The 18,935-nt window shown below is 34.9% G+C and overlaps 1 protein-coding gene across 1 annotated transcript in view; it reads left to right on the top strand.

Moving 5' to 3' along the window:
* ADGB (androglobin) overlaps nt 1-18,935 on the top strand; it is a 106,744-nt gene that overhangs the window by 39,584 nt on the left and 48,225 nt on the right. Inside the window, exons 13-16 of the mRNA XM_061378781.1 lie at nt 3,151-3,292; nt 10,257-10,302; nt 14,976-15,141; nt 17,603-17,666. Of these exons, the coding sequence (XP_061234765.1) occupies nt 3,151-3,292; nt 10,257-10,302; nt 14,976-15,141; nt 17,603-17,666 (418 nt within the window). The remainder of the gene's footprint in view (nt 1-3,150; nt 3,293-10,256; nt 10,303-14,975; nt 15,142-17,602; nt 17,667-18,935) is intronic.

The following is an 18,935-nucleotide window of genomic DNA, read 5'->3' as shown; positions in this document are numbered from 1 at the left end:
GGTCTCCAGCTGGACATTGAGCCATTGACCACAACTCTTTGCATGTGGCCATCCAGCCAGTTCTTTATCCACCGAGTGGTCCATTCATCAAATTGATGTCTCTCCAATTTAGAGTGATTCTCAAGAGACAAGGATGTCATGTGGGACAGTGTCGAATGCTTTGCACAAGTCCAGGTAGATGACATCAACTGCTCTACCCCTGTCCATCAGTTCTGTAGCCCCAGAATCTGGTCAGGCAGGATTTCCCCTTAGTGAAGCCATGCTGGCTGTCACCAAGCACCTTGTTTTTCATGTGCCTTAGCATGCCTTCCAGGAGAATCTGCTCCAAGATTGTGCCAGGCACAGAGGTGAGACTGACTGGTCTGTAATTCCCTGGGTCATCCATTTTCCCCTTCTTGAAAATGGGGGTTATATTTCCCTTTTCCCAGTCTTCGGGAACTTCACCTGACTGCCATGATTTTTCAAATATGATGGACAGTAGCTGAGCAACTTCATTCGCCAGCACCTTCAGGGCCCATGAATGGATTTCATCAGGTCCCATGGACTTGAGTGCATTCAGATTTTTAAGATGTTCTCAATCCAGATCCTCTCCTGCAGTGGGCCCAAGGTCTTCATTCTCACAGTCCCTGCGTTTTTCCTTCCAAGACTTGGGTGGTGCGGTCAGAGCCTTTGCCAGTGAATACCAAGGCAAAGAAGTCATTCAGACCCTCAGCCTTCTTCAAATCCTGTGTAGCTAGTTCTCCCGAGAGCTTCCTGAGGGGGCCTACGTTCTCCCTAGTCTGTTTTTTATTTGCTATGTACCTGTAGAATCCTTTCCTGTTATCCTTAACATCCCTAGCCAAGTTTAATTCGTACTGGGCCTTAGCTTTCCTAACCTGGTCCCTAACTTCTCAGACAACATCCTTGTACTCTTCCCAGGCTGCCTGTCCTTGCTGATGTCTTTCTATTTTTTCCTCAAACTACTGGTCCCTTTCAGTTCTTGCACGTAGCAAGGAAGTCGACTGGCTAGTCAGTACTTTCATGGGCATCACATATTCGGCATGGAGCAATTAATTTTTATAATAAAACAGGCTGTTCTGTGTTCATTATAGTTATTACAAGAAACCTGAGAGTTCGGTGAGGAAGCTCACGCTCAGAGCACACCTTTGTATAAATGCCTGTGTTAAAGACTGGAAGTCATATCAACCCTTGAAAATATTTTTAAAATGGGTATTATTTGTATAATATGTATAAACCTTGTATAATATGTAAATATGTCAATATGTAAATTTAAGTTTAATAAATGATAACATTTAGTTAATTTTTAATTTAATAAATTATATTACATATAAAAAATGTAAGTATAATAAATATGTAAAATATGTATAAACCTTGTATAAATATATATATAAAACCATGTATAAATACAGGGTGTCTTAGAGAAGAAGTTTCAGAAATCAGTGTATATATGACTTCTAGTCAGCACTGAATGTTCAGCATAATACTTGCTTACTGACAAGAAAAGAAGGGTTATCGTTAATTATATCAGGGCCTTGGATTTTTTTTCCTATGACTGACTGCATAATGCTTTTCTGCCGGGCTTCAGCTGACAATGTTGAACGTTTTGTCAACAACTGCTAGAATTATTAATATCCTCTCTTTTACTCTGACTGAACTCCTGACAGAGGAAGCATTGCATGTATGACATACCAAGTGAGCACCAAAAGTTTTATATTATTTTGGAGGATATTTATTTTCTTGAGAATGGGTCCAACAGCAGTTAGTAAACTGTTGGATATGTGTATCATTTTTAAGGTGTATACACCTTTTTCTAAGTACGTCTCTAAGTATACTGCACAAATTACATGGCAGTTTCTGTATTTTAATCATGATGATTGGATGGGTTGAGAAGAAACCAGTTTGGGTTGATTTTTTTTTTTTAATTGAACAGTGTTTTTAAGTGGAGGAAATTAACTTGGAATATTCTGGGTGTATTGTTTTGCTGGTAACGGTTGCATTTTGTTGGTTAAAAATACATTAAATTACTTAAGTTTTGTTTTCAAATAGTAGGAGTAGACATACATAAAAATGCTCTAAGCAATATCCATTAATAGGTTATTAAAAGAATGAGAGAGTAATAATTAAGATGTTCCCTTATTTGCATGTTACCATATTTTATGTAGTTTATAGATTGCTTCATGGTCAACTTACTGAATTTTGTCAAGGACAGATTGTTCAATGTGCTAAGTTTCCATGACAATGAGCTAATTTAATCTCTTGTGATTTAATTGGCAGGTAGTAACCAAAAATATATAGCAAGTATTGGCATTTCATTAAAGTAAGATAGCTGCCTAAATAAGATAAGGGACTTAGATACGCAACTGGGACTGAAACTCTTGCTTTAATGCTAATAAAATATTTTGAAACACTCAGAGGCAAGATAATTGTTACTGTGTTACTGCTAAAGATCTTGATATTCCATTATCTCAGTCTTAGGAAGGGGGCTGGATAACACAATACATTTTTCTCTGTTCTTTATTGCTGCAATAACACAATTACACATTTATGTCTAATTGGCATGTGTGCAATATTGTTTTGATCTTGTTCTCCCAGTTCGCTTAACAAGCAAAGAGTTATTTGTATTTCCATCAGTTTTTACTTCTGCCTTCACTAAGTCAGCAACAAAGCTTTCTTTTGCTACAACCAGAATAGACCTTGCACACGTTTCCTTGGTTATCATGTGTTTTAGCTGTCTGGTAGCTATGGAGACCCATTTTGAGGGAAAAGACAAAAATTACTCTGACACTTCCCCCCCCCCCCCATTTAACTAGTCCACATTATTTTTTTGGTTTTTTTTTTCTTTTCTAGAGTACATGGAAATTTATTTACTTCTAGCATTACCACCTAGTTTTTCTCAGCTGACTTCGATTTGTTTTTTTTGAGGATTATTTAAGAGGGCAGGTTAGTTCAGGTCTTTTGAGCATAGATATGTGTGTAGTGCCAAGCCAGAAAGATAGGCATATATAGATATTGTGCTGCCCTACTAGTCTGTAAAATAAAGGAGTCACAAATTATTTTGACAAAATCATGTTAAGCTTATTAGTTATGAAGTCTTTATTTTTGAAAGTAAATGTATGAATTAAAGTGTTTGAGTTTTCTTTTATTATTTAGCAACTTTCTACAATCTACCCTCAAGAAAGGATTTGATTCTCTGTCCCGTCTCCCTTCTGTTACTGAAAGTGATGAAAATGTGAGAGACAGTAATGTGGCTATGAATCAAAGTGTGAGACATTCAAATGCAGATGATTCTCAGGTAATACTTTTTCTAATTTTGTTTTAACTTGACCTAGTTTCATATTCCAAAGGATAGTGAGACAAAATAGAAAATACTACTGAAATAATAGGGTTTAAAGACTTCTCAGTGAGTTTTTTTCCCCGCTATTTAAGTAACTTCCCTCCCCTTTCCAATTTATAGTTATATTGATGTGTGCTGGGTGGGATATCTTTCACATCACTTTTTGTTTTAACCTTATTTTTTAGTGATTTATTCCTCAAATTCTAAAAGTCCTGTTGCTAACACTATGAAATAGTTTGGCTTTATTGTCCTTATTATTGTCCTTTTCTGGGGCCAACTGATTAGTATACTTGGGGATTCCACATGTAGTATTTGGTTGATGTATAGTGACTGCCTGTTGGGTTATAAAATGTGTTTGAAGACCAAAGACATGCTGTTAACAATAGCATGCTATGAGATATCTTCATGAACAAAGAAAATAAAATTTAGTTTGTTAAATTTTTAAGTAAAACGGCAATAAGTTTCTGTGTAATTTTTGGAGTGCCTATTTATATGTTTCCTCTTCAGAGTATGCTGTTATGCCATTTTTATTTTTCATTTCTTAAATTCAGTTGCTTTAAATCATTCTATATCTATTGTGTATATAGAAAATGTACATGTGGACATGTAGTTATTAGGCATTTATGATTTTAAAATAAGCCAATTCTGTAGTGAAGGAGAATTCTTTGCAATAAAATACATTTTTAACTAGTCTGAATTTTGTATACATTTTACAATAATCTAATTAGTACTTCATTAGTACTTCATCTTTAAAAGTAGTTTTAAAAATTGCAACTTATGAAAATTATTACAAACACAGCAAAGTAATACAGAGCTGTATGTAGCATCATACAATATATAATAACAATTGGTTGCATAATTTCAGTCTCTCTAGCTGTACAAATACAGTTTTAGTTACACCTTAATAGGTGTTTATGTGCTAGAAACATAAAATAATTTGGAGCATCACTTTGATTTTCTCCTCTAGTCCAAGAGTGTAACAAATATATGATTGTAGAAGGTTGGTCTGTCACAGTAGGACATGCAGTCAAAAAGAGGCAAGGGCAAGTAAGAAAATACAAAAGACAGACATTGATAAATCTGAAATGATTGGAAGAAGACATGAATGTGACATAGTCTGAGGGCAGTCTGATTCAGACATGAAATGCAAGATGTCACAAGCAGCTAATGAATGCTTGAACTTTACTTTTGCGTCAGTTTAAATCTCAGCTGAAAAATGCTATGCCAATTAATAGTTTCAGTATGTACGTAGGACTGCATTTGTATGGAATGCAAAAGCAAATAAACTGCAGAACAATATTTCACATATTAAGTCTTTTAATCAACAAAATTATGTGGATACCTCTGTGAGATTCATTATTGGCGAGCTTTCTTTCAATAGCTTTAAAACTTGAAATAACAATATACAGCTACACTTTTTTTTTAATCATTTCATGATTTAATAATTTTTTTATCATTTTTAATCATTTAGTGATTTTTTAATCATTTAGTGATTAATTTTTTTAATCATTTAGTGATTAATTTTTTAATCATTTAGTGATTTTTCTAATCATTTAGTGATTAAAAAAGCAAGCACTGAAAGAGAAACTTTGACATCTACAAATCACTAAGTTATTGCTAATTGCTATAATTCTGTGTTATAGAATACCAAGTGTGAATACCTTTGTCTCCATTTAAACACTGTGACTGATATTCAGGAGATGTCTGCTTTAAAACCTTTAATGCAGATTTGTTATATCTTTGGGATACTGTAATTGTATGCTTTAAGCTGACTGAAATTCAGTCAGCTGCTGTGCCAGATGCTCAGCAGATTTAAATTGGCATATTTCTGTTCACTCCAATGTAAACTTTATGAAGTTACATCAGTGAATATCTGATTCACAGTTCCTAAAGGTCTGTTGTCACAGAAACAGAGACTAGTGATAAATAAAAGTTAAGATTTTAGGAGCTGGATGTCCTTTCTTAAGTTGAAAGACATGGTATCCTTTGTGTCCCTAAACTGCTCATGCCAAAGAAGATAAATGCTTTAGTATGAATTTTTCAAACATTTTCGCCCTGAATTTCCCATTCCCTGTTACTTTACAGTCATGAAAGCTTTGTGGATGTGCATTAGGAAAGGTGTCTTTAAAAGTATGTATTTTTGGTAGTTAAATTGATCTTGAATCACACTGTTACATGTTTTATTGTTGGGTTGTTTTCGTTGTTTTAAAACTCCATAAAATAGGCCCAGTTCTTTAATGGAAAAGCTCACTTTTATTCTTGAGTTTGAAGGTAAGCAATTTTTATGTGTAAGTTGTGTTGAAATGTGCTTATTCCATTTGGCTGGAGAAAATTATTTGTGGAATAAAGGCTTCCTGAACTAGGTGATTTTCAGAACTTAATTTTTTATTTCACTTTTTTTCCTTACCCTTTTTTGTGGTCAGGAAAAAGGCAAAAAGGTCATAATATTTAAATAGCACAGTATCTGGCAGTCTTCTGGAACAGTAATTCTGGCAAATTTTGGGGAAAAATACTATCCTGAGTGTTTCTTTGGAGCTCTGCTATTCAAAAGCCTACTTGAATATTCTTCACTGTGATGAATTCTTTAATACAAGTTGTCTCCAGTTTTCTTGAGAAGAAAGCTCTTTACGTTTGTTTTTAGGAAATGTTGAAGAGTAACGAAGGAACAAAATCCTAATCCAAATATGTTTACCATCAGAATTTGCAAAGGCTGCTTGATATTTTAATAGTCTGCCTTGATTGCTGTATTCAGAAATCCTAAGCAGAACACTCTTGATTTCTGTTTGTGGCTTCTTCAGTGCCAAGCTGGTTGCCAATGTTACTTTCTAGAGCAGAAAGGTTAAAACCGCCACTCTCTCACAGTGACATAAACACAGTACACTTGTTCTTTAATGTTCATGCTTACTTTCTTACTTCAGTGCCATGCTTTTATATATGCAAGATCAGTTTTAACTTCTGATTTACAACTGGTATCAAGTCTGTTTAATTTGCATGTGTTTTTTTTTTTGTGTTTCTCATAAACTTTTTAGCCTGTTGTGTCATAAAAAGCATTTTCTTATTCTAATCCTTCTTATGGTATATTTCATAAGCCCAGTGAATTCCTATCGAGTCAATAGGAGGGCTAGGAATAAAATAAAAAATTCTACAAATTTTATAGTTTTGACAGTTATTGAATCTGCACAAAATCAAAATTCCTTGCTTATTTTTTCAGGGGAAAAAAGTATACATGAGATATGAGGCACATGAATTAGAAGAGGGATTTGAGAAGAGGGACATCCGTTTAGACATTTGTGGTATAGAGAATCTTTCTGTAGATATCTCTTACAAATATCTACTTGCTTATACAGATTGGGACAGTTCCAACATTAGAGACTGAATAAAAAAGAAACAGAATTGGTACTCCAGTATTTTTAAGCAATTCATATACCTCACTTTGTATACTGCTTTGCAGTTGCTTGTTCTTTTGTTCCACTGCCTTGTTTCAAAATCCATCTCTGTTATTTTCTCCCACATCACAGCTACAAAGAGAACTGATGTTCCATTTAGTGAACACAGTGGCTCAGGAGTAGATAAGAAAGATTGTGTCTAAGTGACTATCAATGCAAAAGTCAAACTAAAACCTTGAAATTTAATAGAGTTGGATCTGAAATATTTTGGTCATTTTTGTCATTTTGGAGGTAGATTTAAAATGTATTTTTATTCTTAATAATGTATTTGAAGCTTTATTCCTTCACCTGCAGTTATATCCAGAGGACTTATTTTTGGAAGGTGACTGGTGTGTTTTACAGAAAAACTCTGAATAAAAGTTTTGCCATGCATAATTTCTACAATAGAAAGGGACACTGGTTTTATAAAAATATCAGGTACAAGATAGCTATAAATTTATGAATTGTGATTATTTTTAAAGTCATGTATTAATGATCATAAAACAGACTATAAATTAGATTTTTAAGTCACCCAGTAAATTTTTTTCGCATTTTGCATTCAGATATTCCATTGATTGCAGGAATAACAATAAGTAAATAAATTCTCCCTGGCTCTTAACTGTGTGCAGCCTTTCATGTTTCATAGCTGGATTCAAGTATTTTTTTCTTTCTTTCTTTATCAGATACTGTGGCAGCAGAGCTGACCTTTCAGACAATGTGTGTTCATTAAGGAGGAAAATTGCCTTCAGTTTCTCTTTCTGTGCCAATGTCTTAGCCGCTGTAGCTGAGGCAATAGCATAACAGAATGAGAACCTCCTTGACACTCCCAGTTGTCAGAATCAGTGAGATTTAGGTAATTAGATGCATCCCATACCATTAGAGGAGCAGACAGCTTTTGACTATGCTATGTGTGCACTCCAGAAACTTGAGCAAATGAGTCTACAGGACTTTCTACACAGGTTTCATTAGATTGCTTTCAGAGCTCAAACTAGCTAAAATAACATTACTAAATCATCTAGATTTTCCAGGGTACGTTCTCCTTCTTTATTGGAAATTTTATGGAAGCAGCTTTTGAGGATTTTATAAATCTCGCTGAGCCTTCCTGCTGCCAGCTGCTAAAACCAACAAAGTAGCCCTATGGTAAGCTGCCACATGTCTGTACTAGAAACATAAGTCATGTGTACTGTCCGTGAATGGTAAGGCTAGCAGAAAGTGCTAGACTCGTGGTGCAAACATTACAGTCTCCAAGGCTTGTACAGTAGATCTGGTACTTTTTATACTTTGGACATGCACAGGATTTTGAGAAGAAGCCTGATAGTGTTGACATGTACCTATTTGGTAAATACTGTGACTCCTACAGGAAATTTGGCAATATTGAAATCTTGCAAGTTGTAGACTCAATGTAGATATATGACAGCTCTATGCATGCATACTTCTGAAGTCCCAGTTTAAAGGGGACAGATAGTCCATGTACTACTAGAGATTTTTCAAACCCGATTGTTGCGGTGTGACTGTCAGTGTCACATGACAAGTGATCACAGCTTGCCTTTTGTTTTGCACAGTTGTATGTACAGAAGTCTGGAAGCAAGAGCTGAAGTACACGGGAAATTGCAAAATCATATTGTGTCCTTTTCAGCTCATTTGCCCTAGAAAAGCAAGAAATTAGTTTAAAAATGGACATATAAGACATAATATATTTCAAGTACCAAACTGTTCACCCAACTGTTAACAATTTCAACAATGTCTGTATTTTTCTCTTAATTGCTGTTTATATTAGAGCTGTCTCAGCTTTGATTCATGAACATTCCTTAAAAAAACCATGACGGATTTGGAATAGAATTTAAGATTTGCACTGTGCAAAAATGGGATTTTAAAATCCTCTCAGTAAACAATACTGCAGTTAAATTATAAACATTAAATTCTGTGGTACTTCCTATTTTGGGACAGAGAATTTAGTTTATTCTAAATTCTAAGTTTATTCACTTAAGAAAAGATCAAACATCAAAAATTCTTACATTCTGGGCCTGTGGAAGTCCTGTAGAATAAATGCTGCAGAAAGACTTACTGCAGCTAGGAACTGAAGTACAAAGCCATAAGGCTTTCCTCTAAGGAAGCAGTTACAGGTCCTTTCATATTGTGTATGCAATAGTAGTATGTAATATGACGGTTGAGGCAGACCTGGAGTTGCAGTACAATGACCTTGTGCAAGCTTTAGGTACTGTTGAGACAGGCCATCCAGTCAAACTTACTCAGACTTTACATTATGCCATTCTACCCCTCAAAAGATGTTTAGATTGTATTGTGAAAGCATAAAAGCAGGTCCAGTTAGTAGAGCTACCACAACTGCTCTTTGAAATGCAGAATAGAAAATCACTCTGTGTATCCAGATGTTGGCCAGTTCAATGTTATGAGTTCCAGCATTAGCCCCTTTGACACATGTAAAGATGGGTATATAGGAGGAGTTTTGGGTGGTGGGATGGATGACAAATCTTGTTAAAGGGAGTCCTGAGATGAAAAGAAGCTTCTAGATTTGTTTTCAATAGGTTTTTTAGGCTTTAGTGTTTGTCTTTGCAGAGGCAAAGCTAGTCAGTTAACCCATAAATAGTACCACATTTGAATAGGAAACAAGCTGGAAATTGTGGAAATGGAAAAGAAGTGCAAGTGAGTCTTGTGCAGAGTATGTCATATTGCAGGTAAGAGGGCAGTCGAAAGGCGGGATGACAAGACACACATTTTGATCGGTTTCAAAGATTTTAATCTCTCAAATTAGAGGACCGTGACTTTGGAAACTGAGTAAGTGGACTTTCTGAAAGGCTGGGTAATCTGGTTTCAACTCTAAATTTAAGTGGATATTACATTCATAATAGGTCAGCAGCTCTAGCTTGGAAATGGGATTGACCAGGCTAAAGCTGTTTGCCAAAAATATGAGAAAAGAGCAGGCTACGTTTTGTTTATGCAGCTGATAGGAAAAAAAACCAAACAAAAAACCCCAATGCTGTAGCAGTCAGGCATGCTGCTGTCAGCAGTTGGGTACTCTTTCACAGTAAGAAATGCTTGTTGGAAAAGCATCCCTCCATGTGCTTTCCAAGAATGGAAATGTAGAATAGAAAAGAACAGAATTCATTCCAGAATAGGACTAATTAGTTCTTAGAATAGAACTTATTTTATTAGCAAATGACAGTAAGATCAAAGAACATTTTTTTCTTATAGCAGAGGAGTAGGCATATGAACAGCTTTTATCCCAGACTCCAGATCACATGTACATCTCTAGAAAAACATCAGTCTGTCTATTGGTGATATATATGTAGGTGTTATGGTGAATTTTATTATTTCTATTTTTCTTTTTAAAAAATATATATACTACAATGATAACTTATTAATTTGTTTCTCCATCTCAGAAAGGACTACCCCAAACCAAAGTATTTAACAAAATAATGCAGGATTATAATCACCATTGTGCCATTGTTTGTTCTGTTGTCTTTTTTTCCACTATATAGGAGACTACCCGCAGTGGGCAGCAAAATGCAGAGACCCTTGATAAGGGTAAGTGTGTTTGAAGTTTATATTCAGACTTCTGCCATTCAAGTACTATGGTGTTTGAATGTCTTTTCTTATCTATCCCTATTTTTATTAATATCATCCCATTAAAATAAGAAAATAAATTAGACAAATCTCACTGTAGTGAAATCCTGAAAGTTAATGAGCTGGAAATATATGCTTCAGTTATTCTCTCACAGCTGAATGCCAAAACCTAATAGAAATATAGTAGTTTGCAGTAGGTGACTCTTTAATCCTACCTTAAAAACATTGGGATCTTGGAGTATTTTTGTAGCTGTCACTATTAATTGATTCTGAAGTTACTGTATGTCAGTAGTCTGATTGCTATCCTTTCTGCTTACGTAAAACTATACTCAAGAAATAATCATCGAAGAAAAGATTCCACAGCACCACCAAGGAAAAGGACATGTTTCCATCACCTGGCCAATAGTACTAATAATTCACATTACTACTGCAACAAAAACCATTGTACTCAGGTTGTTTTCATAGTCTCCAGGCCATCTCAACCCAAATGTTGTCATTTCTACGCAAAATCCATTTATTCCAACTTTACTTAGAAAATATTGCTAGTCATTACAAGATTCTAAGACTGGAGCTGTATGATCCTGTTAGGTGGTATGATTACTTTTCTTTGAATGGTACAATTCCTTTTAATATCTCAATTAATTATTAACTAAACCCATCTTCTACACAAATAATTAAGGAAGAAAAATAATTGGGAAACAAGGCTTAGTTATATATCTTGGTTGAATGCTTTTCATTGTGACATGCACCGTAACTTGCAAGAGTTACTTTCTATTACTATTACTTCCAAGTGTTTCACTATGCATGTTTCAACTCTGCAGAGTATCTGAGAGCATGAATCATGATCCAAAACTGAGAGAAACAGAGAAATCTTTTTAAAAATGTTTTATTCATGAGTATGAGGGTTTTTTTTGATACGCTTTTTAATATGGCTAAAAATTGTTCAAATTTTGCAAAGCATGTGAATGATAATTCAGTAACTTTATATTTTCAGAGTTGGTTACAGGTTATTAGACAGTTAAATATATGAATAGTGTGATGTCAGGAAAGTTCTTTCTGCTCACTTGAAGAGGATTTGAAACACATTCGTATTGAGAACAGTCATTCCTGTTGAGAACAGTGCTACTTTAAAAGTAAAGTCACACATATAAACAAGTCCTTTCTTGGATAAATAATTGCCTTTCAATATTTCAACCTTTCAGTTTAGGAATCTCTATCCTCTTATGTTTGCTAAAAAAAAAAATATAATAAAATTTTTACATACTCTTGTTAAATTACTGAGACTGCTAAGTCCATTGAGATTTGACACAGTTGAGGTTCACCAAATGGAATGAAATGTTTTGTATACCGGAACAAAAAAATTGTCTTAAACCATATAATTTGATTGTGCCTTCTTGTAAAATGAAAATTTGTTCCTTTATACTTACTCTGAGTTGTTTTTACAAGAAAGCAGTTATATTTTCTAGATGAAGTGCTTTTTTATGATTTGCAATTTCTCTTGATGCAGATATTGGATCTGATGGAAGTTGCTTTTCATATCACATTATTCTTACGATTACCTGTTACCTCACAGAAATCTTGCTGTTTCAGTATTTGTCCAGTATTCTCACGATTACCTGTTACCTCACAGAAATCTTGCTGTTTCAGTATTTGTCCAGAGACATGTTCAGTCCTTGCAATTTCTGCTGTAAACTAGAAAATTTCTGGGTTTGTGTCTCTAGTCCAGTAAGCCAGCCTGTCTGTCCCTCCTTACTGAAAACTGAGACAGGGAGCTTACTTCAATTTTGAACCATTTTTAAAGTTTTCTTTACAAGGAAGTGTTTTCTTGTACTTTTTCATTTACTTGGCTAGCAAACACTTTAATGTGTTTCTTATTGTGCTCTCCTAAAGAGCTAGCTCATGACTATAAAGAGCCAGGTACAAAACATCCAGATACTGAATAAATGTTATTACCCAAAAGTTTGATGTGGGGCTTGTTTGCCATTTAAGCATCGCAGTAAAGAGCCACTGCTTGAAAAATGATGAGCATTTACCAAAAGCAAAGACAGAATTTGATGCTAAATTATCTTAACTCTGTCTTCTCAGTTAAGAACATTACTTATTCTAATAACTTTTGGGGCTTTATTATGGTACAGTATTGTTTTACCATATAAATAGTTGTTTTTTGTGATAAACTGTTCTAATCAGTGCTCATTTGCTACTCTTTTCTCCTTTTTGGATTAATTATTCTAGTTTGTATGCTGCTGTGCTCTTAGTTATTGATCTGGTTTTATTTGTCTTCTGGGTTTTTTTACAGTGCATGTTTTGTTATTGCTTCTGTACTTCAATGTTTTCCCTTATTCATCAAGTTACTTTTTCCTCTTGGGCTTGATTGTAACATTAATCTTTGTTGCTTGAGTTCTAAGTAGCATAACATTCTTGAATTCAGATATGCTGTTGCCTTTTCTGAAGCTCCCTGCAGTGTTTAACTTTATAATAAGCTTATATCCCTGTGTGTTTGATTAGGATTTGCATTTATTGAAGGAATTAATTATATAATAATTACAGAAAATTATTTGCTAAAACTAACTTCTGTATGTCAGTTTTAAAATACTATTTTATACTGAGCAGCTCTTCAGTTTTGCTTCAAATTTATTTATAATTTTATTCCATAAAGTATATCTTCATTATACCACTCAATGTTTGCTGTTTCATATAGCTGGAAATGGCACTTCTTGCATAGAACGTAAACAATAGTGAGAAGTTTGATTTGCTTTTCTCTTATGATTGTATCCGGAAGCTCTGAACAGCACTGTCTTTGAACTGCATAGATCAAAAAGGATAAAATACGCTTTTTAATGACATTCTCATGTCATCCTCATTACTTCTCATTACTTCTTCAAAGAGGCTTGTGGAAACTTCAGCCATTTTGTTGACAGTGGTTTTGCTTTCCTGTAGCGGCACTGGAAGAGCTGTCTTCCCTCTGACCTCAGCCTGCATAAATAATCGACAGAAATGTTTATGTATTGGCTGTTAAATATGGTGGAGCATATATTCTATTTGAAGGCTGCAGAAATCTACTGACCCTATTGATCCTGAAGAATGTCTATTGATAATACCCATGTGCAGAATGAACAAAGAAGACCAGTACTGAGGCACAAGAAGATGACACTGGGCATAGTTCTGCTCTGGTGGCCAGTCTCTTTTTGGCGGTGACCAGTGACAGGGATAAGGGGCAATGGGCACAAACTGAAACACAGGAAGTTCCATCTAGATATGAGGAAGAACTTCTTTACTTTGAAGGTGACAGAGCATTGGAACAGACTACCCAGAGAAGTTGTATAATCTTTTTTTTTTTCTCCAGACATTCAAAACTGGCTATAGATGAACCTGGTTTAGCAGGGCAGTTGGACTAGATGATCTCCAGAGGTCCCTTCCAACCCAAACTATTCTGTGATTCTGTGGCCCCTTCATCATACTGCCTGTGATATGCGTAGTTGTAATCAAAGCACTGTGTTTCACTGGAGGCCTAAAACCCATGTTAACTTAAATCCAAGAAAAGCCTAGATTTTATAGTTTCCAGGCAGTTTTTCCATAGTTTAAGGAAGAGAAAAAGGTCTTTGGTACATTTTCTTTCATTACGTTTTCTTCAGTTCTTGTTGCAAACTAAGTTAGAACCACCTGTATCTTAAAATTAGTTATCCAGCACATCACTGTGTCTTGCTGATAATGAAATATTACAAAGCACATTTAAATATACATGAGGTATCTTTCTAATTAGCTTTCTCATTTGTTATACCTTGTCTGTTTGGATATTACTTTATCTTTTTCCTCAGCAAACATTCTGAATTAATAGCTGTTCATGTCTGAGTTGTTCTGTTCTTATATTCTCAGCTGTTTTGAGCTATTCTCAAAACTTGGGGGGGAGGAGGGGGAGGGGGAGAGCAGTTTAAGCATCTTCAACTATTTGTATGAATTTCAGAGAGTAAAGGCAGTGGAACTGACATGACAACACTTCAGACATTATTAAATGATTGCAAAATGGGTCTAGATTACATTTCTGTGTTTATATTTTGCCATGAATCTAACAGTAGTTCTGATTTTCCTACAAGAAAATTAATGTAATATAGTTCAAATCCTTTTTTGTTTAAAAGTAGACTTATTTATGTGACTAGCATCACAGGAAGTATTATCGTAAGTACCAGAGGCAAGGGTAGATCTTTGTGTCCTCCACAGTCCTGTGCATTTTTATTTTCTATTGGTTGTAAAAATTGTGATACTGCCCTATCAGCTTTTCACTGAATAGGACCTTTCAACAAGGGGGTTGTATTTTCCTTTATATAGATAAGTTTAGTTTTGCAGAATTCTCATATATGTTTACCTAACATGCTAATATTAAAGGTTCTAGTGCACAGTTTAAAATGTGATTGTATATTGAGGCAGAATATTTAAGCAGTTGCAGACGGAAACAACAAATATCTATACACTTGTTTCAGTTACTTTTTGAGCTTTTTAGGTTAGTGGGTTTTTATTGTTAAACTCTGAGACGTATGGAAAATATCCTGGTAATTTATGATAATTTTTCAGTATAAGAATACTACTTTAATGGGCATATTGTCACTGTATTGGCTCTGTGTGTCTCCTTATCTCTGCAGAATTAAATGAGAGTATCGGTTTTGATGCAAAACGAAAATCAGAAAGAGCCGATACCAACACGAACATCCAGACAGGGGATAAATCAAAGGAAGAAACTGAGTCAGAAAGGACTTCTGTTTCCAGGGAAATCTGGATTAGTTTTGAAGACTTCTGTGTTTGTTTCCAGTAAGGAACAGAGGTTTTGGGTTTTATTCCATAAAATGAACAGTATAACAGCGGTAAAATGCAAAAAGTGACTGTATAAAAACTGTGTCTTCTCAACACATCTTCATTGCATAACTGTACTGCCTCTCAGGGTAGTCCCAAAGCTTCTTTTCAGAACGGACTTACTGTCCCTGTTGACAGTGAGTCTGTAGGTGGAGACCCACACTGTGTCTTGGGGGAACACAACTACCAGCTTCATAAAGCATATGTTACTTTAATGTGAGTGGAAGATGGGAGGCTGTGGAGTGTGCAGCTATTAGGGCACTCACATACCTGTAATGATTTAAGCTGAGCCAGTAACTCAGAACCACACATCTGCTCACTCACTTCCCCTCTTCTTCCCTCTACTCCTGGCAGGATGGGGAGGAGAATCAAAAGAATGTAAACCCCATGGGTTGAGATAAGAACAGTTCAATAAGCAAAGTATAATATAAAACTGCTGCTACTACTACTAATGATGATAAGGGAAATACCAAGGGGAGAGAACATAAAACTAAAAAAGGGAAAGGAAAGAAAACAAACCAATAAACACAAGTGATGAACAATTCAATTGCTCACCACCCACTGACAGACACCCAGCCCTACCTGAGCAGTGATCTGGACCTTGTGAGCAGCTCCCCCTGATTTATATACTGGGCATGATGTGCTGTGGTATGCAATACCCGTTTGGGTCAGGTGTTTTGTCTCTGCTCCGTCCTGGCTTCCTGTGCCCCTCCTCACTGACAGAGCAGGAGAGACTGAAAAGACTGTGCTTGGGGTTAAGCGTTACTCAGCAACAACTAAAACACTGGTGTGTTATCAGCATTGTTCTCAGACTAAAACCAAAACATAGCACTGCACCAGCTACCAGGAATGAGAAAAATAACAGTTACAGGTGAGCCCAGGACTATACCCAAGCCATCAGCCACTGGGCAGATACATCTACATCTGAACAACACAATTCTAAGGCAAAAAATCTTGTTGAAATCATGTATTGCCATTAGTATAGCTCAGCTTGATCAACTAGGTGCTTACTTTTCAGTGTAATTCCAAGGCGTTTATACTTTAGCAAAAATAAAAAAGCTAGTGTAGTTGTAGCATTAATACCTTAAGTTACCGTCTTTCAGATTTAAGCAGTCTTGTGCAATAGAAATCCTTCAGAGAATCTGACATTGCTGAGGAGAGTAATTTCATCAGAGGAAAAAAATTCACCCCTTTTTTTTTCCTTTTCCTTTGAATTTGTAAATGAGACTTCTTTTAAGCTTTTATTTTCACAGGTTTTCTTGAGCAGATATTAAACCCTGTTCCTTTATTAGGTAGAATGTCTAACTTTTATGCCAGCCAGCACTACAGGAACTTTAGGAGTAAAAGACCATAGATCACTTTAGACCTTGTTAAGGTTTTCCTGAATACTTTTAGGAAGCCCCAGGTCCAGAAAGATAGGGCATTCAGAAAAAAACATCACAATCAAAGTAATTTTCTTTCAAAGTCTTGCTCACATTGTCATACAGAGAGAATGTAAAATATTATTTTTTTGTTAGCCAAATGTTACAGTACTGTTGACCTTTTGTAGACCACTAATATTAAGGTATAAAACATTCATCAGTTTGTTATTCCTGTCACTAAATGGGTGAGAGTTTACTTATTTTCACAGCAAACTGATAAAGTAGCTGTTAACAAAATATCTTGATTAAGCTTTGAAGAATTTATTATTCAAAAGTTAGGCACCTCAGATTTTCATTTTACCAGTCAGTTCTGTTGAAAGCATTTTCTTGTCTGACATGTCTACATCTCAGACACAGTGAAAATGAGTTCCTAGAAACTTTAAGAAATCAGGAAAATTTGAGTTGTAGGAATTGATATGTCAGCAATGGATAAGGATCCCTGTGAATTTTCTGAAAACTCAAAACATTTATTTTACATAAAGCTTTGGAGTTAACATCTGATTCTGTCAATTCTAGCTAAAGTCATATTGCCTTTGGTTTAATCAGGGTTAGAAAGAATTGTCAGGATCTAAGGAGCTTTCTGGAGATGTGCGAACACTGCAGAATTATAAAACCATAATAATAAACTGTACAAAAGTGTTCTTCCTTACAGTGGTGCTTTACAATAATTGTCAAATAGGCATGGAAGTTTTAGTGTAGTATTAGCTTACTACCATTTATAGCTCCAAAGTGAGCAAATTAGTGCCCTTACCTCCAATGGAAAACTGTAGAAATGCAGCAAAGATAGAAATTAGCATCAGCTGCTTTCTCTGGAAATGAATTGTATTCATCTTTTATGAAACTAAAAACTTGAATTTTTTTTTTTGCTAAATAGCTGGGAGTATGTTGTATGAAAGTAAAATTTGTATCTTGTGCTATGAAATAGACATTTACCTGAAATAGATTATTTATACTAAAGTTATTTTCCTACAAGAATTTTGATTTCATTTTCTCCCTAGAAAGCTGTATGTTTTCCACAAGCCACATACGTATGCTTATAACTATCTGAAGACGGATTTTAAGGTATCTGACTGTACTGAGTTTTTATGTGCTTTTTTAACAGTGTTACATAATACATATATGATGAACGGTATTAGACCACATAGAACTGCTATTAACTGAAAAAATAATAATGCATTAATATTACTGTAGTCAATACAAAGATAATGGTTTCTGGCAAATATGCAGAGTATTTAATTGTGTTTAAGACAAGAAAAAATGTCTTGGAATGCTATTGCATAATAATAAAAACCTGAATATGTTAGTCATGAAAGTTGTTAGTGAGAGTATAGATTACAGTGAATCAGATCTCCATCCTCTCATTATCTTGATTTAAATCTACCTTATAACAGTGTAGAGACTAAATTAAATGTAATGATGATTTAGCTGCAGAATGTCCTTCAGCTCCCCTTCATCTTTACCTGTCAGCTAAAATCCGAATTGGGAGTCTCTATAGCAGAGACCTCAATTTTTTCTTTACATGCTAAGACCTTTAGCAATTTAAAAGATTTTCTTGCCAGGGTTAGAAATACCCCTTAGTTAATGGAAATTATTGTATTTCTTTAAACCTACCATTAGTTCATATTATCAGAAGGTTATTCAGCATGCTTGAGTATCCTGTTCCTGCTGTAGTTTCATACTGTAACTGAAGTGTAATTGTAGAGTACTGAAACAAACTCCAGGCATGAACTTTATGTAAAATGAACTTAAGTAAAATCCTGTACTAAGAAGGTTAAATACATGGATTATGATTCATAATTGTAGTCTACCTGTAATTTCACACCTCTCTGTATTTGTAATCACATCACAAGGAATTTTCCCAATCACTGTACAATAACTTGCACAAGCCATAATCAGCATCAAAATTACATAACCCTGTGTGTGCTGTTGTGCCAAAACGCTAACCCTTTGATGTAAAACCATTCTAGGTTGGTTTTTTTTACATTGATTCAAATGAGGTGTTTGCAGTATTAGGTAAATTCTGTACCAGACTTATAAAAAAGCACTTTTATATTATGCTATGAAGAAAATAGTAGTGGTATTCCAGGATCAAATCCAAAAATTTATTGCTATGACTGGAGAATGTAGAAAAACATGTATTAAAACTGTTTGGAAGCCAAGAAGCTCACTGACCTTCAAATTTTGAAGACTTCCTGGGGACCACTCTATAGCTTCTGATGTTGGCATAGGAATTATGCATTAAAGTTAAGAGTGAAAAATGCTGCCTATAGTATTTTTGTAAAGAAAAAAAATGAGGCAGACTTGGTCATGTGTTACAAATTAAAAGAGTGC

Source organism: Neopsephotus bourkii, unplaced genomic scaffold (genome assembly GCF_033783945.1).
Source record: "Neopsephotus bourkii isolate Nb327-2 ecotype Australia unplaced genomic scaffold, CSIRO-AGI_Nbou_v1 NB_1767, whole genome shotgun sequence".
NCBI lineage: Eukaryota > Metazoa > Chordata > Aves > Psittaciformes > Psittacidae > Neopsephotus > Neopsephotus bourkii.
Note: the sequence above shows the minus strand (reverse complement) of the source record. Positions and strands in the feature narration are given on the sequence as shown.